Here is a 24,376-nt window from a genome sequence, read left to right as displayed (position 1 = left end):
GTGATGAGAATACGGCGCTATCCCAGCAAACCATCCGCAGACTCACAGAAAAAGCAGGAGCACTAGGACGATCGGAGGCCGTTACCTAAGCCGCTGCCGCGATACACAGAGCGTAACACGGGGACGGCCGCTGAGAAAAGTCCGCCACTGGACCAGCAGACACCAAAATGCAATACACACGACGACGGCCTCCAAGTGAAAGACAAGAAAACATCGAAGAACAACGCCCGCAGTGAAAGCTCCCCAAAAGATGCTTAAGATTTGCAATGCGAGACGAGTGTGAAGTTTGCACTGTGACCTGCAACGGCGAGGCGGAGAGAGCCGGCCGGTGGCAACTACCGGCTAGCCTCTTCTCCGGCTCATGTGGTCGTAAATCACAAACTGAATGTATTCGTCGGTCTCAATTTCGTGACGCTTTGAGTTATCTCCAGGGTCTGCGTGAGGGTCAACATTAATCACCTTCCGATCGCGTTTATGCTTGAAGAGGAGGCCCAGATGCTGGTCGGGAATCACTTGAAAGTTCGCGCTGTCGTTCACGCAGCAGAAATGAGTATCCCAAATGCAGTAGGACAGGTCCGACGGCCTGGGCAACAATCTGTCAAAAAGGCAAGCGGCACATGTACATTAGAGACCGGTGACAGCAGGCTAGCTGTTTTCGAGGGCAATGCCGCAAAACAATACGAAAAAGTAACTACGATACACAAGAATTGACATGCAGTGACCGGAGCACACGAAGATCGGAAGGGGTCAATGTCTGCAGACTGCAAGAGCAAAAAAAATTCAGACACGCCGTGTCTCGCATCAGTCCGAGCAATTGTGCATAGATGACAGTGAATGGGAGTGGAGGAAAGGTCGAGGTCCGCCTCGCGCACTTCAAACTTTCCGAAAACAGAATAGGGCAGAAAAACGCCGCGCATGCAAGAAGAACTGGGCACACACAGCACGCCATCTATGATGATGGCGGGCTGCGTGTGTCACTGCTAACACCTACAGGAAGACATCCCGATCATTTGGTACTGGAGCTACCGTGACGGATATCCTCCCTGTTGCGAGATAGCAGGTGGCGTGACGGGTTGTGGTTCCCACAGCAAGACTGTCAGTTGTGTGCGAGGGCGCAAACAGACGAATGTCGGGTTGAAAATGTTCAGATATCAACCGCACACAATCTGCAAATCAAGGTACAGAATCCGTCGGGCAGCACTTCAAACTCCTGGGCGAAATAACAGAGACGCCAATGAGACTAGCAGACCACAGTGGATCCGCACAATGTCGTCACTATACTCGCAGGTATCTAGACGTGGGCGTCGGCGCCGCGTAATTGGTCATGTCTGTGGTGCCAGCTCCATGGTTGCTGAACGTCATCCACGGCTAACTGCGCGGTGTCGTACCGATGATCTGTTATTCGTGTCTTTCGTGGAAGAATTGCAAGTGCTAGACGTCTGCTCATTCTCTGCCCCGCAGCAGTGGCATGTATCTAGAAGTGTTACCTTTTCTTCCGATCAAAGTATTGCTCGAAATTCTCCTTTTTCAACCGGTCGCTGTAGTCGATGTAGCCACTCACTTCTTGACCACGACGGTTGACGTCTCGGATGAAGATAATCGTGGATAATTTTCCGCTCTTTACCAAGTCTTCCCTCGCTGCCAGATGCCGCAAGACGATACTTCCGCTTAGTTCTTTACCGCTGCTACAAAGAAGCTTCTGGGGGCTATGGTGTGTGGAGCGGCGAGAAGCCTCTAGCTGCTCCTTTCCCGCATAGAACGCTTCCCTTGACAACACTGCGCCTGAGGCACTCGAGAGGAGTCGGTTTGGCACAACTCCACCTAGAGTCTCTTGACCGGAGGCACACCTTGTCTCGAGAGCACGCGCGAGTGTCGCAGTGACAAGTCTTGTGCGTCGCACTTGCTGGCAGGGTCGTACATGCGCTATGTGGGTTCACGGTGACATAGTGACCAAGTAGTTGATGACAAGGTGCTTCGAGAAGGCGTGTATCGGGACCTGCCTAGGCTGTAACTGAGCCATCCGCGTAGTGACTGTATGGAGGTCACAAGAACGACACCATACAAATGGCATCGCGTAGATGCAAATAACGTATTCGTTGGACAGAGAGTGCCCCCGACGCAGAAGACATTGCGCGGCACGTGACTGCATACCGCGAAGACAGCCTATTTCGACGAGTTGCCGTGCGAGCTGCTCCTGAAAATGCGCGAAGCCATACACATACAAGTCCTTGTTTCCACACGCTGGCATGTGCGCGCGAGTGTATATGGCACGAAACATGCACGAAACATGGAACTGATCTAGCAGATTGTTCTCTCGTACAGCTCCATGGACAGTGGTTTTGACCGCGTCCATCATGAGAACTCAAGGCTCGATTCCTGTAGCGCATGGTTTCATGTTCCTGGAGCCTGGAGCCAAAATCTAGAGCAACTCGTGCCTGGTTCCATAGCCCCGGGCGCTGCCAATACATGGATGCGTAAGCTCCACGTTTTTCGCTCGGAGGAGCAATACACGCTTCACGTTACGACGCCTCCCTCGCCCACATTCCGTTCCCTTGTGTTGTCCGCCAGCTCTAAGTTTGAGAGGGTGCCGACTTCCTTACTTCCTCAAGATAAAATCTGTCAGTGTCAGTAATGTGCGAGTCCAGGTAGTCTTCATACGTCTCAAACTTCACCAGGGTATCCTCCATTGTGATGCGACTCTGCTCGTTTAGCCGTCGGAGTCTCCCTCGCTCTAGGTGAAAATGTCACTTATTTGGCTGCTAAAACCCGCGAAAGCTTGCGCAGCAACGAATCACCGCTGTGGCTACAGCATATGCGACACAGCGAGTGACTCGAAGGAGAGAAATGGGATGGTTTTGTACGCACTCAGACAACAGCAAAGAAGTCAGGAATCGTCCGTCATGAAAGGAGTACCAAAAGCGGAACTTAAGAAAGGCCTCAGGCGTCTGTCACGCGCGCTTCCATATCATATCTGGAGACTAGGAACTCGCCAAACGACTGAAAATATGCTTCGTCCCTTTACCTGAGGGCGCACTCCGTCCGTCGTTCGGTCTGGTGTATGGTGTCACCCGAAAGGGTGCATGCCACGTTTCGGAGGTGCAAATTGAATCACATTTTTTCCTTCGGGCAGCTGGCGCGCTCTTGTCATCAGTGACAGAGCCGCCGACGCCCATTCTGCGGTCTTGAAGCGGGGCACCGCGTCACACGGATGTAGATCCTTACAAGAACCCAACATGACTCGTGGGCTGGCTTCCCCACTGAATGTAGCGGGGCTGCGGAGCACGCGCTTTCCGCCAACGTTGATACTTCGATCTCGAGAACTGACGGTCGCTCTCTACCATCTCTTGGTAGCCATTCCCGGGCGACACTTCAAAAAAAATTGTAACCAAGTCACCGCGTCCACAAGCACGGGCAAATCCCGCGTTCTGAGAGCCCGTAGTCTCACTGAAAACTGTAGCTATACTCGAGAAAAAGGACCCCCGCCCCACACAAACCTTACCTCCCCCATCACAAATACCCGATTTTTGTCGGGTCGGTATCCCTTCCTTGGTTTTTTCCAACGCTATCTTCGTGACGTTTGGCGATGCTGACTTCACGCATTTATTAACGCCTAATGGAGAAATCTACAAACCACGCTTGTGATATCGGTCAGTCTGTACGCTTGTGCCGTCTGGCACATGCGTCTGGCGGACGGAGAACGCAAAGTCCACATGCGGGAATCCGTTGCTTGAATTTCACGGCACAAGTCCAACTGCAGTCAGTGGGTGTGTCACTGTGTGAGTATACAGTAGGATCGTCTTGATTATAAATGCTGTGCTACTCAACAAACGACGCCGACGCACATCTTAGGTGGTGCAATTGCTGAAGCCGGGCGAATAGGGCTGATGCAGACGCCGAGAACCATCAATTGCCGACCTTTACCTCGAACACCGGTAGTTTCCTTGATACGCTAGATGCTTAACGGGATTCGGTATCTTGTTCACGACTTAAGCACGATAGAAAATGAAACAAGGCTGGCTCGCCGCCACTAAATGACACATCGCATCGACTCCAGTTCAGAAGCTTCACGCCGTGGGCGGAGAGTCAGCGGCAACCACAACATGATGCCCGGGTAGCTTTGTAGGGGTACCCCTCGAGTCTCGCGAACATGTATGCAGATGTGAAGAACGGATAAATCCCTATACTCTCAACCAGCCTTATATTGCTCAACGACTCTTACCAAGCCTGACGGGCGTAAAGGCGAACGGATACTACCGTGGAACGCACCAGCAGCTTCATCCCGCAGCGTGGACAGATATTCAGCGCCTGCCAGGGGTGCCGAAAGGGCTTTTTCAGGAAATATCTAGCCGGCGTGCCGCCGTGCCTACCACGTGGCAACAAGGTTGGCGCCGAGAGCCGGCGGAGGGAGGGGGGGCGAAGGGGATGAGGGAGTTCTTCGGGGTGTGCTGAACTGACTACGAATGTGGTGCTTACACCTCATGTCCCTGAGGACATTGCGACCTGTTCTTCAAAGACAACACGAACTCAAGCGAAATACAAGCGTGTTTCTTCAAGAACCAGTTCTTGCCTGCGTTTTCACTGTGGAGCCACCGCAGCGCCTACGCTCTCAGGTTCCGCTGCTCTCACACCGACAGTACGGGGATGATGGTAGTGCTATTCCACAGGCGACTTATATCTTATATGGTAGATTAGCTACTATCGTATATCTTACTACCGGATTGGTTCTATGCTTATACTAAATCAAAAGTAATAATGTTGAGTACGTAAGAAAAAGGAAAGGTTAACCGCTATTTAAACATCCTCTCGCTCATTAACCTAGCTCTTTTATCTGAAATTCGAGCTTTGAATACCCGAATGTTGAGACGACAACATTTTATGACTCGAAATGTAGTCTCTGAGACAGGATTATTTATCAGCATTTTCTGGGGAGTATATACTAAGAGTTGGACTACTGGTTTAGATCTTGAAGGTCTTTGTTTACCGGATCCAAGTTCTCTTGTGCTTTTCATGACCAATACGATCTTTATGTTCTTAATGCCTGCTTTGTACGAAGCGCTTGATAGTACTACCGTAAGTACATAATATACAGTCCCGGCAGTAGCGGTTAAACTATAGAAGAGTCGAGTATTATCCATGCATACCAGGCGTAAAAAGCGTTCATCCAGTTACTAAACAGGTGGAAGCTGGAAGACGGAATCGTTATTAAGCCCCCTCGTGCAAATACCTTACAGCAAATGACAAAGGCTGAAACCTGTGGCCTGGCCTCTCCACCTGGTGAGCCTAGAAACGGCTCTCGAGGCCCGTGTTCTGACATCCCGCGCCACGGTGGCGTTTCCTCGCTGCGTTCGCCTCTAGCATTCACGCAACAACCCGAAGTAAATTCCGAAGCGTTCGATCGCCCGGTGAGCAGCGACTGTGTGCAAATGCCTCGCAACAGGAAATAGGCGCTGCCACAGTCGCAGAGGCTTCACGCGCAGAGTGAGCTCCGCCTATATCCCCCACCGTCGACGTAGAGCTGCATCCGTGAGGCAACCTTCCCCCCCCCCCCCCCCCCGCCCCCTTCGCTCCACCCAGGCGGCCGCCTTGGCCGAGACGGAAGAAGCGGAAAATCCGTTTTCACTCAGGCGTCGTCAAGCATGAAGTAATTGCCCAGCAACTTCTGTTCCTTGTCCTTCACACTCTCGAGCTTGTTGATGCGAGGGCGGAAGTTCGTCGGGTCTCGGCGGAAGGTAATCTGGAGAGACTTCAAAAAGCGGTTCATGCCGCTGACGAGGTTGTCGGGCGAGAGAGCCGTGCAATCCACACTGAAAAAGAACAGCGAACATGTGCAGATAGCAGAGTGAGAGGGCGGCCGGCAAACGCAGACGCAGCTCTCGACAATTCCTCATCACAAAGACCGCACAAGCCTAACTGCTCATGCTTCACCGCAACGACAAGCTCGAAAATAAAGGAGATTCCTCGGTGAAGCGTCCACCCCTATCCTAGCCGCAAACGCACTCATATGCAGCGGCTTCAGCTGCCGCCTGAGCGCCTGTTGGAGCGCGCGCCGCCTTCCGGCGGGACGATTTACGTGCCTTTGCGCAAGCAGACATTTTCCAGAGAGACAGGTTGCCACTGTTTTATAGTCTGCCCCTCCTCGACAAAATACACCTGCTTGAGACAGATTTTTGGTGCCTCCTTACCCGGGCTCTCCCTCGTATACGATGACGCGGTCCGCCAGGTAGGTAGCCATGATAAAATCGTGCTCAACGATAAACGCCGTCTTCTTTGCGTGCAAGATAAATCTGCAGCGAATCACACAGACAAAGGGAGTCACGAAATGTATACACAGACGCCTGAACACTCACACCCTGCAGACCGCCGCCACTCGCATTTCCTACCGTCCGCGCGCGGGCACACTGCGTCTCCAACAAATACACGCTTCTCCGCAAGTAGTCGTGGTTCCTCTCGACGCGCCAATCGCTGAGTGGTCCCCCCCCCCCCCCCCCCCCCCGCCCCCCAGCTACCATTCAGAGTCCCATGACGAACAAGAGGACAGTTGCGAATGAATCCCACAGCCACACGCCAGGCTGAGGAGGGTGACGAGAGCTCTCTTCAGTCCCCCCGCCTCCGCGCCTCCCCGGTTTCTCCCCCCCCTCAGCTTCGGCTCGCACCTCTTGATGACTCTGGCGGCCATGATACGCTGCTCGGAGTCCAGGTAGGCCGAGGGCTCATCGATGAGGTAGATGTCTGCCGGTTTTCCCAAGGCGACGATCAGGGCGACGCGCTGCAGTTCTCCTCCGGACAGATGCTGGACGTCTTGATCCATGATCGTCTCCAGCTGCAGCGGCTTCACCACGTCGGTCTGGAACTGCGGGTGATTAAACGACTCGCGGATCTTCGCGAAGAACAACTCCCTGAAGCCCAGCACGCCACGGGATTCGGCTACATGCACAGGCGGGCCTTCTTCGGCGCGGAACGAGCCACGAAAAGACGCCAGCGCATCCACAAGCAAGCACCACCGCTAGGGCACAAGAGGCCAGCAAATGGAATTTACAAACGCGGAGATGGCGCCGTCCTGTGAGGAATCCTCCGCAAAGTCTCCGTACCTGACAGTTCCCTGATACTTGGCAGTAATCGTCTGCGGCTTGTAGCTCACGTGCAAGTTGGGGAGCTCCACCTCCTCGTCGGGCTTCAACAGACCCGCCAGCATGCTGAAGAAGAGACACACGATCGCGCCAGCCAAAAAAGACTACTTGGCTCGCACCGCTGACGGACGCCGCCCACCGCGTCAAGCTCGAAGACGCCCACCCCCCGTCGACAGCGCCTCCCCCCTGCCCGTCAGAATGGAAAAACACCGGAAAAGAGTCGCCCTGCAGGAGCGAAGGGCCGCGTTGTGACTCTCTTGAGGCGGGTTGGACGATTAAACAGGAGGCTGGGAAGGCACTGCATCTCTCCCCGGTTCCGAAGTCGCGTTTTTCAGAAAGGCGTCAGCAGGACAGTGGGCTCACCGAATCAGTGTGCTCTTGCCGGTACCGTTCTGTCCCAGCATGACGAGGATTTCACTGTCGCTGAAGTGGCCGCTTTCGACGCGGAGTTTGAAAGTTCCCATTGTCTTGGTCATCGCCGGATACTCGTAGAAGTGCAGGCGCTGCAGACGGGACAGCGCGCAAGCCGAACAACCCAAAGGCGTGAATGCGCCGGAGCCGCGGAGAAAATCGAAGCAGAGACACCCCTCACACGCGACAGAAAAGTCAAACAGAAGCCCCGCCAGGTTTCGCCCCGCACCACCGCAGAATTAACATGGTACTCGATCCGGTGCTGGTCGCACACAAACCGGACCAGATGGCTCCAGGTGCTACGGCGCATATCAAACTCTAGCGAAAAATTTCAGTTCCCAGCTTTCCACGCAGGCCAGCCTGCATGCCTCCGAGACGGAAGGGAGGGGGAGACCGCACCTGGATCTCTTCGGGGAGGATATCTTGGTCGGCGGCGAGCTTGAAGTTGAGACTTTCGTCGCGGAACCGCAAGTTCTCAGTCGGCACGAAACCGTCCAAAAAAATGTTGATGCCTTCCCTCACGCTGAAGGGCATGGTCACCACTCCGTACGCGCCGGGCTTGCCCCAGAGGCAGCAAATGTAGTCCGACAGGTAGTCGAGGACAGACAAATCGTGCTCAACCTGCAGAGCCCCGAACGACCACAGATAATATGCACTCGAATTTCGCGTGCGCCCCCACCACGCAGAAGGCGTCGCAGAGAGCAGAGGCGACCGATCTACGGCCCAGAAGTCAAAGAACACGCCTCCTGCTCAGCCTTGCACGGCGACGGCAGCCCTTGAGTCTCCCGGAGAGAGTCGGACACTTAACGAAAACCGAACACCTTGCAGACCGGCTGCACCAGCTGTTGAGAGTTCTGTGCACAAAACATCCTCCACGTCTCGCCCGCGCCCAGGATCCAGAAGGCGCGCATGACAGACTTCGTCCCTCCTCCAGAGAAGAGGCACGCTTCCTTTACACCGCCAGCCCTGCATATATATTTATATGCTGAAATCTAGACGCGACGCGGACAGGTGTGTCTGGGTGGCTGTTCGCGAGAGAATCAAGCACTTACGACAATGATGAAGTTGTCGAACTTGAGGCACGATCGAATGACCAGGGCAGCCTTCAGCCTCTGCTTCACATCGAGGTAAGAGGACGGCTCATCGAACATGTAGACGTTGTTCTTTTGGATCGCCGTAACGCAGATGCAGAAGCGCTGGAGCTCTCCACCCGAGAGGTTCGCGATTTCGCGGTCAACCAGATGATCAAGCTCCATGTCCTTCATGAGCTCGTCGCCCCGCCCCGTCTCATCCTTGCGGCGCACTACGTCGCCGACCGTGCCCTTGACCTGTGCGCGAGGCGACAAAAACAAAAAGAAGCGCTCAAAGGGGGGGGGGAGGGGGGGGACACACACTCACGGGAGAGGAGCCGAGCGCATGAGAGCAGCCATGGGCGCGGAAAAATACACGGGCGAATCGACCCCGCGCGATGAAGACCCAGAGACGTAGAGAGCGCCGGGCGACCAACAGGCCCCACAAGGAAAAGGCACACGTGCGCGGAAACCCGAGCCTTAGAGAAGGGCGCCAAGGGCGCACATCGGCAAAAGCATGCCGAGAGCGTGTGAAGCAAGAACCCGCCACGGCAGAAGAGAGGGGAGAGAGAGGAACCGCCAACAGCAAAGACACGAGGAAATCCGACACTCGCCAACCCCTCGACAGTGTCACTTTAGAGAAAAGAGCGCCGCCCCCAGCGTGAGAACGCGGCACACACGCCCCTGCGTTGCGGCCGCCGCTTACCTGCTTGGGGACGTGATCCACGTACTGCGGCTTGATGCTGGCTTTGAGGTCTTCCTCGAGCATGCGTGTGAAAAAGTTTTGCAGTTCGCTGCCACGGAAGTAGGCGAGGATTTCTTGCCACTCGGGCGGGTTCTGGTAGTTGCCCAAGTTGGGCTTCAGCTTCGCCGACAAGATCTTCAGAGCAGTGGACTTGCCGATACCATTCGTTCCTACCAAACCCAGCACCTGAGAGCGAAAACACCCCACGCCGGCGCACGGCGGTGCGGTCGACAGCTCGTCTGCGTCGCCACTCAGCGCAGAAGACGCATGTTTGACTCAGCTCAGGCGAAGCTCCGTTCCCCCACGGCCGCAACCCACACGCACATACACACAAGTGTAGCCCTCTGTTTAATGGCGTGACGCGCGGCGAGGTTACACCCTAAACCCTCCTTTTCGCCGGTTCGGGGCTGGGGGTCGGCTGGGCGCTCACCTGCCCAGGTCGGGGGACGGGCAGTCTGTGGAGTTTGAAGGAGTTGGGACCGAAGCGGTGCGTAACGTCTTTTCCCAAGTCTTTGGGCAGGTTGATGATGGCGATGGCCTCGAACGGGCACTTCTTCACGCAGATACCGCACCCAATGCAGAGCGGCTCGGAGATGAAGGCGATCTTGGAGGTCGGCTCGACTTCGATGCAGAGCTTGCCCGTTCGAACCACGGGGCAGTTCCGCTTACACTCCTGGCGGCATTTCTTCGGCTTGCAGCGGTCTGCGTTCACGATGGCGATACGCAGACGCGCCTCGTCCACGACGTCAGAGTCCCCCTTCTTCTGCTTCGGCGCCATGTTCTCAGAGAGAGAGAGGAGAAGAGAAACAGAGAAAGACAGGGCAGCGCGACCAAGGCAAAAAGACAAGAAGCGAAAAGACGCGCGCAACGAGGCAGACGCCAACGAAACACGCGAAGAAGGCGAAGCGGAAAGCGCCGGCGTCCCCTCTGGGGGAGGAATTCAGGCAGGCAGACGACGGCAGATACCCGAGCGCGGCTGCAGAGAAGCAGCGGAGAGGTCAGGGTCAGCGAACCAGAGGCGTGCGCGAGGAAAAAAACCTTCGCAGAGGCGGAGGGCGACGACGATGCAAGATATCGTGCTCAGACACGGCTGTGACCCTCGAGGCTGCCCTAGCGGCGGCATACAGCACGCGCACATTTAAAGACTTGAGCGTGTTTCAAAGGCCACATCCGAGCCAGGCGCAGTTGAGCCTGTGGAGTCGTAATCCCGTCCTCGACAGTCCTTTCTCAGGTTACCGGAAACAACGGCTCTTCCGGTGCAATGCGTTGTCTCTTCTCTACTCCATTGCCGCGGCGCGAAAAACCCAAGGCGAGGCAGGGACGAACTGACAATTGCGAGAAGAAGGGAGCAGCGAGGCTGCAGAAAGAAAGCGAGGAGGAAGGAAGTGAGGTTAGGACGGAGACTACGTAAAGGCCACAAAAAGACGGCAGCTGTCGATCGACTGTGCGCGACGGCGGGGAAAAGCGGACGCGGAACGGTTGCCGACTGATCGGGCGGAAGCTGAGGAGGAACCCGCGGGGTTTGGGTGACGAAGAAACTCCAGAAGGGCGGCGGGCGCCTTCGGATAGTCAGCCAGAACACGAAGATAACGAATGGAGACAGGAAACAAGGACAAGTCAAGGCGTGGTGAAGAGTGCGGCTGTGGTCGTGGGAGGCGCGGGCGCTGTGAGGCGAAAGCAGAAGAAGAAGCCCCAGGGAAGTTCGACCGTCTCTCTACACCCAAAGCAAAACGCGTGGCCTTTCGAGAAGCGTCAGAGACTCAAAGTTGCAACTGCTGGTGGCCTTTTTGCAGGTTTCAACGCGCCTTTCCGCTGCGGGGCGGCGGCATAGCTGCCCAGGGAGATGCAACGTTTCCCGTTCCCCCGTCTTATCGAAGGACGCGTCGTCTTGCTGAGCGGCCGCCGCCGTCTCTCGGCGGGCGGCAAAGACTCCCTCGTCGACTCAAACAGAGAGAACGGCGCCGCAAACCTCCAGGTTTCGGCCTCCCACTTTGCATTTGGCTTCAGCCGTCGAAACCGAGTCTCATCCGTGCAACCCAAAGGCGGAATGACTGCTGAGACCGGTTGAATTAGCTGCTGCTGCCCTGTGACCCCAGCTCTCTGTCCCTGCTGTCCTGTCGTTGCATGTGGCGTGCGCACGAGGTGCCTCAAGGAGGTCTTCGAAACGAGGCAACGAGGCCTGCCCTGGGCGTCGATTTCCACTCCTCTCTCTGGCTTTGCCTGCTCCAAGCTCGCCGCGTGAGACGTGCGACGCAGAATCTGTTAATCTCGCTTCAATTTCGGCAGGCTGCGCTGGTGCTTCGTGGCTCCCAGTCCAGCCGATGCCTCACCGCGGCCAGACTCGTGTGCAGTCTGCCAGTTTTCTAAAATCCATCGCCTTCCGTGTCCATGCCTGTCTGCCCTACCGCCGCCAGCCTTCGGCCGGAACTTCTCAGTCTGCGATTTCGCGAAATAAGTAAAATAGAGGCACTAGCCTTGCTCTGGCGAATCCGCTTTCGGTCTCCTCTAGTGTCTGCCTTCATGTCTGGCGTTCGACGCGCTGTTTCCCTTCCCCAGAAGCCAGTGCACTTTTGTCTCTCTTCCAAGGGCCCGCGCATTCCTCTTGTCTCCGCCTCGGAGCGACTCCCAAAAAGGAAGCAACCGGTGTGCTTTCGCAGGAGAGCTGAAGAAGCGGCGCTCGTCCGCCGACGCGCGAGGCTGCTGGGCGCCTTCGCGTCCGCCTCTGGTGGCGTGCGGCGAAGGGCCTGAGACGATGAGCGAAAAACCTAATTTTTCCGCGCCGCTGCAGCCTCTAGTCTCTCTTTCTTTCCTCGAAAATGTGGCGCGACCTCTTCTCAGCCGCAAAGGCAAAGTACCACGAGCAGCAAAAACAGTTGCCAGGGCCCCAGAGCGAACGCGCCGGTACCCCGGGAGCCGGCTGGGGCGAAACTGCGCCCAGCCTGTCGAAGCCCACGGAGGACGCTCCAGGGGCGGCCTCTGCCCCAGACGCGGCCTCTGTCCCCTTTGCCATCGACTCTGCGCCGTCGTCTCTGCCGTGCTTCGGCCCCCAATCGTCTCCCGGCTCTTCGCCGTCCTCGTTGGCGCTGCCGCCTCCGGCGTCTGTCGCGGGCTTCTCGCCGCTCGGCGGGGCCTCTCAGGCCGTCCCGCCCCGTGCGCCCGCTGGCGAAGGCCTCGCGCCCGCTGGCGAAGGCCTCGCGCCCGCTGGCGAAGGCCTCGCGCCCACGAAGCCGTCCAGCCTGGCCTCGAAGCCTCGCAAGCCGCGGAGCGCCGCCTCTGGCGCCTCTGCTGCTGCTGTCGAGGGGGGCGCGTCGCAGGCGCCGAAGCCGAAGAAGCCGCGCACAGTGAAGAACAAGGCGCAGCAGGGTGCGCCGGCGTCTCAGGACGAAGGGACTGGTGCGACGGGGGACAAGAGCGCGGCCGAAAAAAGTGCGCCTGTGAAGAGGAGGGTCAACCGCAGTAAGGGCGCAGGCGCTGCATCTGCAAAGAAGGAAAAGGCCCCAGGAGGGCTCCCTACCCCGGGAGGGGGGGCGGGGCCCGAGGGGCTTCAGGCGACGCCCCCGCCTCCGCAGCAAGTGGCCTCGCAGTCGGTCTCCCTGCCTTATTCTCCATCGCCTTCTTCGCCTTCGTTTGTCTCGGCGCCTGAGCCGCCTGCCTCTGTGCCCAGCGGCGGAGCAGAGGATCCTCCGCTCCCTCCGAAGTCGCCGGCCGCGGCCTCCGCCCCGAGTGTACCCACGTCGCCTCTTCGTCCCTCGGCGCCTGCCGCCTCCTCTGCCGCCTCCTCTGTCTCCTCTTCTGGCTCCGCCCCCGCGGCTGGGCTCTCGTCCTCAGGCCGCGGCGCTGCTTCGGAGAAACCCAGTCGCGGGCGGTCAGCGGCGGCTGCGACGGCCTGCGAAGCTCCAGCCGCAGGCCGCAAAGAAGGCGCCGGCGCTCAGCGGGTGTCGGCGATGACGACGAAGGGCGCGGCGTCTCCCGCGCGGCCATCGGGCTTGGGCGACACGCTGGGGAAATTCGCCGCAATCCTCGCGACTTCGCAGCGCGCTCGGGAGAAGAAGAAGCTCCTGACTGAGGGCGACGCGAAAGTCGCACAAGACGCGAACGCGGGAGACGCGCTTTCTGCGGCTGATCGCCGAGGGGAGGTCCCGCAAGCGGAGATCGACGCGGCAGCGGGCGACGACAGCTCGACTTTCACGCACAGTGGAGACGCTGGGACTTCAGACAGACGGGGGGCGGGTTCGCTTCCCGCTCTTGCACGAGTGCCGTCTGCTGCGCCGGCAGGTTCTGGCCCGTTCGGCCATGCAGAGGTGTCCCTCGGCGCATGCAGCGAGCCGTTCGGCAGCAACGAGGCCGCGAGGAGACACGAAGGGGGGGCGAGTCTGCGGAGCGAGTCTGCATGGGGCGCTGCGCCGGGGGCGGAAGACGGGGACGGGCGGTGGCACGATCCCGCCAGTCCCTTGCGGCTTCGCGGGCAGGAGAGACAGGACGCCACCGCTTCGCCGCAACACGCCAAGCACCACGAGTCTCGTCTTCCCTTAGCGGTCGACTCGCTCGCCGCGCATGTGCCGATTGCCTTCTCCTCTCCGTCGTCGACAGCCTCGCCGCGCGCCGGTGCCGAGGCGGGGGGGGACGACGCGCAGGCGCGCGAGGCCTTTGGAGCTGCGACAGCCGCGTGGCCTCCAGGGTTCCCCTCGAGCGCGTTCAGCGAGAATCGCTGCGTCGGAGGCTTGCAGTCGCGAGCGGGCGAAGAGATGCAGACGTCGCGAGACGCGTATGGCACGCCCGCTGCGTCGCCTCCGCGGCCGGCTGCTGTGCCGCCGTTCGGCGCGGCGCCGGGGGGGGCCGTTTCTGCGAGCCCCGTGGAGGTCGTGGACATCGACGACGAGGAGTCGCTGGGATCCGAGGACGACGAGGCCGACGGCCTCGCGGGCGACGGCGGCGAGGACGGCGACAGTGAGGGAGAAGAGGAAGATGGAGGCAAGCGCTATGTGCCGTTCCGCTTCATCCGCGGACTCTGGGTCGACGTTGAAAGCGAAGGCCTAGAGGGTCCGGAGGAGGAGGACGACGAAGAGAGCGACGACGACGCCCTACTCAAGGCGGGGGGCGAGGACGAGGAGACGCGTGGAACGGCGGCGAAGGCTGACGGCGCGGTTGGCAAGCCGCAGACGACTCAGGCCACAAAGCGAAAGCGAGAAAGGTGCGGGAGAGACTCAGGCTCTGCGGTGCTGGCGCAGACAGCACGGAGAAACGGGGCGAGAGATGAGCAGTGCATGCGCCTGTGCGATTGACACCGGGTGATGCATTGCGAATCCTTCCATGCAAGCCGAAAGGCACTCCACCCCCCCCCCCTCCCTCGCTATAGCGCGCGGTGCATAGTGGGAGACCGCCTTGCATATCGGTCATGCACACACGAAGCTGGAGGAGACACCTTGTGCGTTACGCGTTCTGTCTGCGCGTCTTGCAGGCCCGCGCCTCCCCCGGAGCTCCGCGCGAAGTCGTCCGCGGCGTTGCCATCCGCTCCGATTCCGTTTTCTTTCCCGTTTTTCCTGGATTTCCGCGCGTCGGTGGAGGCCGTCTACGGCGGCGAGTCCGCAGTGCGAGATCCGCGGACGCTCGAGGCCGCCATTTTCCAAGCTGCGCCGCAGCCCCTCACTGCAGCCTCCGCGTCCTCCGCCCTTGCCACGTCGCTCTCTCCGAGTGGCTCGTTTGAAGAATCCGCGCTTCCCGAGTTCGGGCTGAGCGGCCGCAACGCCTTCGCTGGAGACCTCGGCGGCGGCAACCTGGTAGGCGCACACAGGAGGGGGGGGGGGGGGCGGCGCTGCCTGGCGCATGGCTGAGTCGAGTGCCAGCGGTGACAACTCAGCAAGAGTCTCTTCAGTAGAGTCTGGAGGCGTCGCAGCGGATCTGCCGTGTTCCACACGCTCGCCAGTCGCAAGCTCCTGCGAACGCCACGCCCGCCAGGGGCCGCAACGCGTATCTAACTATCTATCGAGAGAGATGTCTCTATGTCTATAGCTATCTAAGTCTCTCTCTCTACATATATATCTACTCGTTTATATTTGACTCCATGCGACTGGTTATGGCGCTCTGTCCTGCGCTCTAAGGACCGTTCAAAAATCTACGTATATCTATATATATAATATATATATGTATATTATGTTGTTAGTGAGCCCTGTGTGCGTCAGCTAGCAGTGGGGTGCCTGGTGTTTGGTTTCGCAGCAGTATCGGCCGAGTCAACTGGAGCTGTGCGTGGCGAGCATCGAGCAGCGGCTGGCGCGACAGCGGCTGGTGGCGAATCCGCGCGACATCCTGCGCGGCGGCGGCGGGGCTGGCGGCGTCTACTACGACAAAGACGACGCGTTTCTCGACGACAGCGAAATGGTGAGCCCGCCTAAAGCGCGGAATTGGAGGAGGGTGCTTTTCGGTGCGGAGCAGCAGGCGGCGTCGAGGCCGGGCGGCGGGCACCACAGGGGAAGACCGCGGCCGCGAAGGCGGGCGCGACACATGTTGACTCTGGGGTTTCCTGTGTGTCTGCGCTGCTGCAGTTTCGGGAGTTTGGCATGGATCCTGCAGCGGACTTCGAAGACCAGCAGACTGAGTCCGGCGCGGCCACCGAGAGCGTAGTCGACGAGGACGATCTCTACGAGGGCGTCGACGAGTTCATCTGCGACAACGACCCCACCATGGAGGACTCCGAGCCGTGAGTGCTGTTCGAGAGCGCCATATGGCAGCTGCAGCCCTACACAGATATTCTTCAAATATATAGATTTGTGCAAAGAGGGGGAGAGGGAGGGAGTTGTTAGTGGAGACGCGTGTCCGCAAAGTCTGTCAATACATTCAAGCGGCGGATCGCAGGCATGCCTGGCGGTGGCAGAGGCGGCCATCGCCTTACATGGGCGTGCCTTGCGTAGCTGCAGCTGCGTATATGCACATGTATGCATATATTCATAATCGTATGTAGGTGTAGGTATGAAATGAAGATGTGCCAGGGCTCGCGGCGCGAGTCGATAAGCCTCCGCCGTCTGCAGAGGCGCATCGGCAGGGCGTGCCGCCAGTGCCGGGGGGGAGAGGAGGGGAGGGGTCTGGTAGTCTACCCCCTTCCGTTTTGCCCAGCCTGCCTGGCTATCGGTGCATCAGACCTGGGATTCGCCGGAATTAAATGTGTGGCATTTGGGATATCTGCGTCTCCGTCATCGCAGGGAGGAGGTCGAGTGCGGCCAGAAGAAGAACCGGAAGGTGATGCAGGACGAAGAGCGCTTCAATCCCTTCGCGTGGCGGCGGTATCGAAACTCAGTAGGTGTCTTTGGGGTGGCACCACACAGTCTGGAATGCGCCTACAAGCCTTCGCAGTGCGGACTCACTACACATAGCGTGAAGAGGTACATCGCGTGGGGGTAGGGGATCCTAGAGAGCGCTCCTTCAGGCGCTCGTGGCCCCGCACTCAGCATCTCTGCAGGCCTCACTTAAGACTGTGGTACGCGCGTGTTTCCGAAGATAGGCGCGCTCAGTGGAACAAAGTCGTGCTGGCTTGGGAGGTATCCCGGTGAAGGCTACGGAGAGGGCGCAGTCATTCAACGCGGCGAGCTGGAGCTTAACACACGGCAGCGGCGCCTCTGCGCAGGAGTCTATGCGCACCAGCGGCTGGCCTGTGTTTGCGGCTTTTCAGTTGAAACAAAACATGAACGACGACGCGTTCAACGTCCTCCTCGATATGGAAGAAGAGCTCAAGGCGCTCCACGGTAAGCTCTAGAATGGACGCGATGACCGACGAACTGTACTGATTAGGATACGAGATGCCGTTGGCAATTCACAGCTGGTGCGCGCGGGGTTGCCAGGGCTTCGTGCCTGAGGCAGTCTTCTGTTTCCGGCTTCATCCTGGCTCTGCTCGCCTGTCGATGCTTCGAGACGCGACGACCCCTTCAGACTGTTTTCTTCTGGCGGGCCGCGCGCGCGCCGCACCTTCGGCGGCGAGCCTCCGCTGCGTAGTGGGGAGTGCTAGCCGTTTCTTCGCGTCTTCTGCATTTCGTCATCCGATTTGCGAGTGAATGCAGTTGGCCGGCAGTGGTGCGTCCTGCCTGGAGGCATGTCGCCGCTGAGTCAAAGGGAGCAAGAGGTGGCGCTGCAGGCGAACGGTGCTTCTCCTGGCTCTTTCTCACCGCAGGGGCGCGTGAGCGTGTGGTGGTGGCTGCTCTGTGCAGAGGCCTACGGCGAAGACGCGGCGCCGCAAGCAATCGAGAAAATCATGGTCAAGCACGTACGTGAAGTCGCCGCCATGATCGGGCGCAAGACCGCACTGAGTCAGCCATGTAAAGCGGCTGTTTCCTGTCTTCGACGGGATGGAACCTCGTGGCTCCCAGCGCATACCAGGGTGTGCATGCACATGCATGTTGGCTTGCCTGGATCGCTCCTCAGCTGCGTCCACACGCCCGCATGCTCAGAAGCAGGGAAGCCTTTCGGCATGCCGCGGCGACGTTGTCGCCGGTGTCGCTCGCCAGGGTCTGTCGAGCTTTGCGGGTTCACACGGGCTCTCGGCTGAACCTCCTTGGCCTCGCGAGGAGCTCCTCCCTCCTCCGCTTCCGGCCGAGGGCGCCGGCCGCCGGGTGACGGGCCCAGCGAGTTCCAGGCCTGCGCCGTCCGCGCAGAGAAAATGGCGGGGCGCGGGACTGCTCTGTCGCAGTCGATGGCGTCCGCATGCAGCGGGACATTTGGGGCGCGTGTGGAGTGCTGCGCGTCTGGCTGTGCAGCTGCGAAAGGCCTACAACGAGCAGCAAGGCACGCGAAACGGCCCCGGGAGCCTCGTAGAGCTGGTACGTGAAGCCTCGCCAGTCGCAAGAGAGCCTCGGGTTGGGCGGTTCGCGAGCGAAGGCCCGCGCAGCACTGTGGATGTTGCAGCGCTCCAGTCGGCGCGAGGCTCGCGTCGCAGGGACAGCGTTGGGGGTCGCCTGTGGCGCCCGCGTCGCGCGATGTCGCCATGGTGTGCGGCGGTGGACTGTCGTCGCTGACGTGCGATCCCGCGCCTTGTCGGCTGCCCTGGGTGTTTCTCAGAACTGGCCGCTGGTCAACAAGTTGGGAGGCGCTCTCCACGCCATCGCTCGCGGCTTCGGCGTCTTCCTCGTCCACGTAAGACGCGAATGAACACCTTGCCGTAATTCAGCTTGGAGTCGTCGCGCCCTCCGCTGGGGCGCTGTCGCCTCCTTGTCTCGATTCGTGTGCGCGGTGGCCTCATGCCGACTTCCGCAGACTCGCCCAAGCTTCCGTGCTCCTGAACGCCCAGGGCTGACCTAGGCGACTGGAGAGTTGCAGGCGGAGTCATGAGTTCCTTTTCTCGCCTCGCGTGCCTCGTCGTGGCGCGCCGCCGACAGATAGAAGGCAGGAGGAAAGAAGCACCAGAGATAAGAGGGACTCAACGGGGGAAAACGCGGCGAGAGACATCGAGAAGGCGCAGGCGATCTGAGCCGCACCATGCCGCGCAGTCGGAACCAGCGATGTGCCTCGACCTTCGCGGCGGCTGGCTGGGGTCTGCTGCGGCTTGGGAGCTTCGCCGCGGCTCAGCGGTGCACCACAGGGGTGGATGCTCGGGTGTGCGTTGGCCTGCAGAAAACCTGGGTGAGGCGCACACTAGTGCACAACAGCACAGTCTACGAGTATCTCCTCCTTCAGCTCTTCGAGATGATCAAGAAGTCGCCGCTCTTCAAAAAAGACGACCCCGCGGTCATCAACAAAGTCCAGGAGGTGGGCAGCGCCGCCTCACACAACTGAGCTGGGGCTCTACTGCCTCGACAGGCTACCGTCCGTGGCATCCGAATGGTGTTTTTCTATCGAGCCGTCGTCGTATGCATGTGGCGTAGCACAGAAATTGATATTTTTTAATGCAAGCGCAAAAGTGTTGGCTCTGTGCACGAACCCATGGCGCGGCATCCGCCACAACTTCCTCTGAGGCACGCACGTTCCACCCGGCGTGCAGCGTATTTCTTCTTGCTGTGAGATCCTAGCTCCGACTCTTCTGCAGGCTCTGCGGGTCTGAATTTCTCCCACCTCTAAATGCTTTTTCTGCGTTAGTTCGCGTTAAGCGCTTGGTTCTGGCTGCTGCGGGAGTCGCAGCTGTAGGAGGCTTTCAAAGCGCCTCGCACGTCTTCTGTTGCAGTGCGCTCCCACGCGCCTCCGCCGACCTCTGTCCACCCTCTTTGCAGGCTTTCGAAGCGTGGCAGCGCGTCAGCGACGACTCCAAGAACGGCAACGCGTTCCTTGCCGTCCCGTTCGCGCCGCTGCTGTTTGGCGGGGACCGGACTCAGCACCTGAAGGAGGTCGAGCTCACCAAGTCGCCGCTTCTCCGCGTCGGCGCCATCATCATTGACATGGCGGTCATTTTCCACCTGCGTCGCAATGGCCTGTACGTCGCCTGCACCGAAGCGGCGCCCCGCTGGGGAGGGTTGGGGGGGGGGGTGGGGGGGGCACTGGGGTCGTGATACGATGCGCGCCCGTGGAGGGGGCAGTTCAGGTTTGTCGCATGCTCGCTGCTGTGCACATTTGCGAGTAACCTCAAGCTATGTATGTATGCATGTATGTGTGCACATATGTTGGTACATCTATACGTATGTATGTGTATATATGTATTTAAAGACTGGTAGGTAGCGAGTATGTGTCGCGGCCCTGTGTCAGGCACCGTGCCTTGAGATTTGCGTGAGGCACGGAATCTGCATTGAGGCCTTGCGGGCGGGAGTTTTCCTGCAGTCGTGAGTACGTAGAACTCGGCCTGGGAGCAGAGAGCGATCTTCAGCCCGACAAGGAACAGCATTTCCCCCAGTTTCTTAGAGGACTGTTGAAGCAGGCTGTTGTGCGCCGCTTCGGGTCTGGCGTTCGCCTCACAGTCAGCGCCGCGTACCTGAAGGCCCTCGTCGCGCACCTCAAGTGAGTAATTTTGACAGTTTTTTCACAGGCCCCTCTGGGCCGCGTGGATTTCGCTACCGGCGGACTCGGGAACTTTGCCATTCACATGCGGAACAGAGAATCACGGCGGGCGTGAGCCTCTGCGCAAATCAGTTTTGAGTACTCGATTCGATGCCATGTCCTTAGTTCTGACAGTACTGGTCCTCCAGAGGCCTTCGGTTGCTGCCGCGCTAGTGCCAGCGACTTGTTCCCTGTCGTCTGCGCTCAAGCTGCGCCTCTACGTCTGTTTAGTTGCATAGTTGCATATGTATGTAGTTGCGAACACACTGTGCGAATAGTTTATAGGGATCGATACTGCCTATGTGAATCTGTAAAGGCCGACCCGCTGCCGTGCATTCCGAGATCTACAGATCACGTGGATCTGTTTCTCACCAGCCGCAGTCTGTGTTGGCCGCCAGTATGCTCATGCGCTCGACTTCGGGTACAAGCCTCCCTGGCGCTTCGCTGTTTTCTTTCTTACCCTCCATATCGTGCGCGAGTTCGCTGGTGTGAGACATCTTTCAATTCCTGCCCGGTGATGTGTTTTGCCCTGCAGGGCTCGCTACAATGTAAATCTCTACGAGAGGCGTGCGCGCCGGTTTCGCGAGCTCCAGTTTCAGACGGTGGTCTGTCGAGCTGCTGTCGAGTCGCCAGGCCCCGCTCCGTCGGGCGCAGCGCCGCCCGGGGGCGGAGCTGGGGGCGGGGTTTCCGCAGGGAAAGGCGGTCGGCAGCTGTAGGCGGACCCTTTTCGAGGTCTGACGTCGAATCTGGGAGGAACGCAAGAACGCGCTAAGCCCTGAAGCTGAACCCACGGGCGTGTAGGGTGCTGCGCGTGCTTGAGAAACGCGCGCTAGGCGTCGATAGTCTTGGTTTTCTGACGCCTAATCTCCCAGGAGAGGCTCTCTCTCTTTCTTCGTACCGTCTTCTGGGTCGCGCCCCCCTGCCTGTCTCTGATGTCGCTGTGGCGATTCGCGATGTGGTCCTGTGCATGTACGCTGTCGTCGTGCGGCTGCCTCGATCTGCTTCGTCTTTATGGCGGATTTTCATCGTGACCGCGAGTGTGTGGATTCGAAAGGAGCAGAGCAGGATGCGCACGAGGCAGCGGGGTTGTGGATTAGAGGCAAAAACAGTCAGGTTGTGGGAAGCGACGTCGGGTAGAGTCTCATCTGCGGCGCATCGTAGGAATGCTTGATGGCAGAAAAGGCGGAAGACGACGGAGCCGCGTACGGAGCCACGCGGTCTTGTGAAGAACGCCGAGTGAGGCCGGCGATGCGTTTGGTAAGGGAGCAGCAATTCTACGCGCGCAGGGGACGTTTTTAAGGAGCGGACTATATGTCGGTCAATTCCGACTGGTGAGTCTCGCCTTGTGCCAAATGAAAGACTTCCGCTCGCAAGAGTCCCTCTTGTCCGTCAGGGTGTCTTCCGGCACAATCACACACAACTGCGGACAACTCGCATACACTACACGCGCGAACAGAAATTATTATCCGCTACGCAGCATGCTAATTGCTTCTCAGTGCAGAGGCCGCTTACGGCGGGCGTGGAGCATCATAGTCCAGCACTTGCCGTTGGAGCCCCTACCAAAGACAGGCGTTGATCGGTTGTTGGGAGGTGTAACAGGGAAGTCTGTGCTGAGTGCACCGTCTGCAGTCCGCAACCAGCTCCTCTGCTTCGCACTCGGCCCTACCCCGAAGCCCAAAACTCGTCTGCACACGCCGTTCGATTTTGTGGAGATTGTAGCCCGTTCAGGCGACTTCTCCACGGTCGTCGGAAACTGGTGTTTGGTTTCGCCGTTGTATAGCCCTGCCGTCGGAGTGAACCGTCTGTCCTAGCTCATCCACGTGTTCGATGTTGGAACGCGTGTCAACTACAGCGCAAGCCCCGAATCGGAACTTTCAGTCGCGCTGTGCTACGCGCAAGAATCCTGTAAAGGCACCACGCATTCCTGTGTGCAACTGTAGAAGGTAGAAGCGGCGGGATTTGAATGGATAGGCAGGGGGGCGAGGCGTCGGAAAGCCAGTGGTGTTTCGAGAAAAGCTGAGTGACTTGAGATACTCCAGCAACGCATCTGCATTTTACGATTACTTTCCAGGCCTTCCCCGCGGCTCCATGTCGAAGCCCACGTCGGCGTGAGCGCGTTCGCTCCTTTTTCGGTGGTAGACATAGCACATCTAATCGCGCTTTTGCGCCGCAAACAAAGCAGACTGTCGAAGCCAGCGTGGTGACCCGCGACTGCAATCCCCTGTCACAGGAATGAAGGTCTGAGTCCGAATATCTCTGCGATAGGTAATGGGTGTATCAAAGTTCACAGATTTCGAGTGAACGGGCGCAGGATCGTCCGGACAGCTACATCGTAGTCCACAGGCGTCCCGGGTTGTTCGCATGTCTTTCCGCATTCTTGAGCTGTTTTGCCGCCGGCATATAACCAAGAACTGTATAGCAACCAGGTAGAAGACAGTGTAGGCCCAGTGACTGACAAATGGCAAGCGACCGAGCCGCTGATGGAACTCCGTACCCTGGACGCTTGCATCCGGGAGCACATCCGGCATACCCCGGCGCGAGACAGTCCCCATTCGGCGCTCCGTAGCTTCTTACGCCGAGCCTTTGGTCTACCCGGGGGCGCGTCGCATGTCGCTCGAGAGTTAGCTCGCTGGGAACGATTCCACGCTGCGTTGAAACTCCTGATTTTGCACTATCCGATTGGCGGTTGCCGCTGGTGTTCCGCGCGTGAGGACGCATCAACCAGCGAAGAAGCGGTACCGTCTCGTCTCTGACGCCAAGCTGCGTGGCGTACTAGCGGGTCCGGAAGGGTATCGGCTGCAGCGGCGTTCCAGACTAGTGGACACCAACACGAAGCAAAACCTGAACGTCGACACGTCGGACCGCAGTCGTCGTATACTGCAGCGAAATCCTTCCAGATGCTTTTTTGCGACCCTCGCCAGTCTTGTCTCGGAGATTCAGTGTCGTCTCTGTCGCCATTTATTGGGGGACAGTGTACCTGTTCCTCCGTCAAAGGCTGGCCCCACTTCTATTCAAAATGGGTGCTTCCGGACACATCCCGTGTTTCCTCTGCATTGGCTACTTACTCATTTGTGGATTCTTCAGCCTCGGGTCGTGGGGTTCCGAGGAGCCACAGAATCCTCCAGACGAGAGCGCATTGCCTCTAAACGATCGGTTGGCGCAAATCCAAATGCTCCTCGAGGAGCAGGGGCGAACGCTAGCGAATATGCAGAACCTGGCGCGCGGAAAACCCTCGGAACCTCGGGCACCCATGCGACCAGGGTTAAAGCGTGGCTTGTTTGCTTCCGCATTGTCCCTGGGTTCCGCTCGTTTCGCAGTAAGAGGTACAGGATGGAACCGAGCTCTACATGCCTTCGTCTGTCTCTCCCTAGGGCTTGTGGCTTACTCATATTTGAAGCCGTACTTTAGCGGTAAACCCAGGCCTTCAGCGAAAACGCGTCGCGTAGGGGGACTTGAGGACGACGAGGTACAGGAGAAGGAAGTTGACGCAACTGAGACAGAACCAGAGAATAAGCAAGAGAAAGAGCAGTGAAACAGCCGGGAGAACCCCTCTTCGCGGAATTCGCTGGAATGTGGTTCACAAGCCAAGAAATGCGCCGTCAAGCCGTGCGCAGGCAGACGGTTAATTCGCTGACGCCCCTGTATAGGTGGCGGAAACTCAGGGAAACATGTTTCTGGCGGCATGGGCAGAGCCGCCCGCAGACAGCGCCACGACCAGGCGTTACACTCAGGGTGTAACAGCATACCCAGGAGAGAATGTGAGGTTCACACATGTGACGGGAAAAGTTTTGAAGCCAACAGCTGCGAGTGATAGCGGGGACCCAGGCCGGGCACCTGAGAATATTGAAAGCGTTTCCAGGCGGTGGCAGTCGGCGCGCGTTCGTGGCTGATACAGCGGGCGTCCCGCCAGAATACCTTATTCAGTGACAGTGCCGCTCTGTTTAATGTCGTCTTGCTCAGTGTTATACGGTGACATGTACTTGCGGTCGAATTTCAAGATTCTCAGCAGCGCGATAGCGGCTCTCAGAAGCACGTGTCTGGTTTATCGCCATTCCTACCAAATACCGGAGACGCACGACATG

The 24,376-nt window shown here is 58.6% G+C and overlaps 3 protein-coding genes across 3 annotated transcripts; 1 reads left to right on the top strand and 2 right to left on the bottom strand.

Annotated features, from left to right (window-relative positions):
* Positions 1 to 342: 342 nt before the first annotated feature.
* BESB_068180 (flagellar/basal body protein) lies at positions 343 to 2,687 on the bottom strand (the record flags this gene model as incomplete). Its single annotated transcript, XM_029365211.1, has 4 exons — positions 343 to 595; positions 1,488 to 1,782; positions 2,152 to 2,194; positions 2,601 to 2,687. The coding sequence occupies 4 exons, from the start codon at positions 2,685 to 2,687 to the stop codon at positions 343 to 345; spliced, it is 678 nt and encodes a 225-aa protein (XP_029218794.1).
* A 2,933-nt stretch (positions 2,688 to 5,620) lies between these two features.
* BESB_068170 (putative ATP-binding cassette sub-family E member 1) lies at positions 5,621 to 10,131 on the bottom strand (the record flags this gene model as incomplete). Its single annotated transcript, XM_029365210.1, has 9 exons — positions 5,621 to 5,804; positions 6,183 to 6,284; positions 6,654 to 6,896; positions 7,089 to 7,193; positions 7,491 to 7,630; positions 7,938 to 8,159; positions 8,591 to 8,866; positions 9,315 to 9,539; positions 9,784 to 10,131. The coding sequence occupies 9 exons, from the start codon at positions 10,129 to 10,131 to the stop codon at positions 5,621 to 5,623; spliced, it is 1,845 nt and encodes a 614-aa protein (XP_029218793.1).
* A 2,038-nt stretch (positions 10,132 to 12,169) lies between these two features.
* BESB_068160 (uncharacterized protein) lies at positions 12,170 to 21,010 on the top strand (the record flags this gene model as incomplete). The annotated part of the gene is made up of 13 exons (XM_029365209.1): positions 12,170 to 14,544; positions 14,812 to 15,130; positions 15,567 to 15,728; positions 15,893 to 16,047; positions 16,547 to 16,640; positions 17,014 to 17,086; positions 17,546 to 17,601; positions 18,092 to 18,154; positions 18,393 to 18,467; positions 18,945 to 19,079; positions 19,538 to 19,737; positions 20,079 to 20,255; positions 20,830 to 21,010. 13 exons carry the CDS (start codon positions 12,170 to 12,172, stop codon positions 21,008 to 21,010), a joined length of 4,065 nt encoding a protein of 1,354 aa, XP_029218792.1.
* Positions 21,011 to 24,376: the final 3,366 nt, after the last annotated feature.

Source organism: Besnoitia besnoiti, chromosome VI, assembly GCF_002563875.1.
Source record: "Besnoitia besnoiti strain Bb-Ger1 chromosome VI, whole genome shotgun sequence".
Lineage (NCBI taxonomy): Eukaryota > Apicomplexa > Conoidasida > Eucoccidiorida > Sarcocystidae > Besnoitia > Besnoitia besnoiti.
This window is presented reverse-complemented; position numbering and strand designations above follow the sequence as displayed.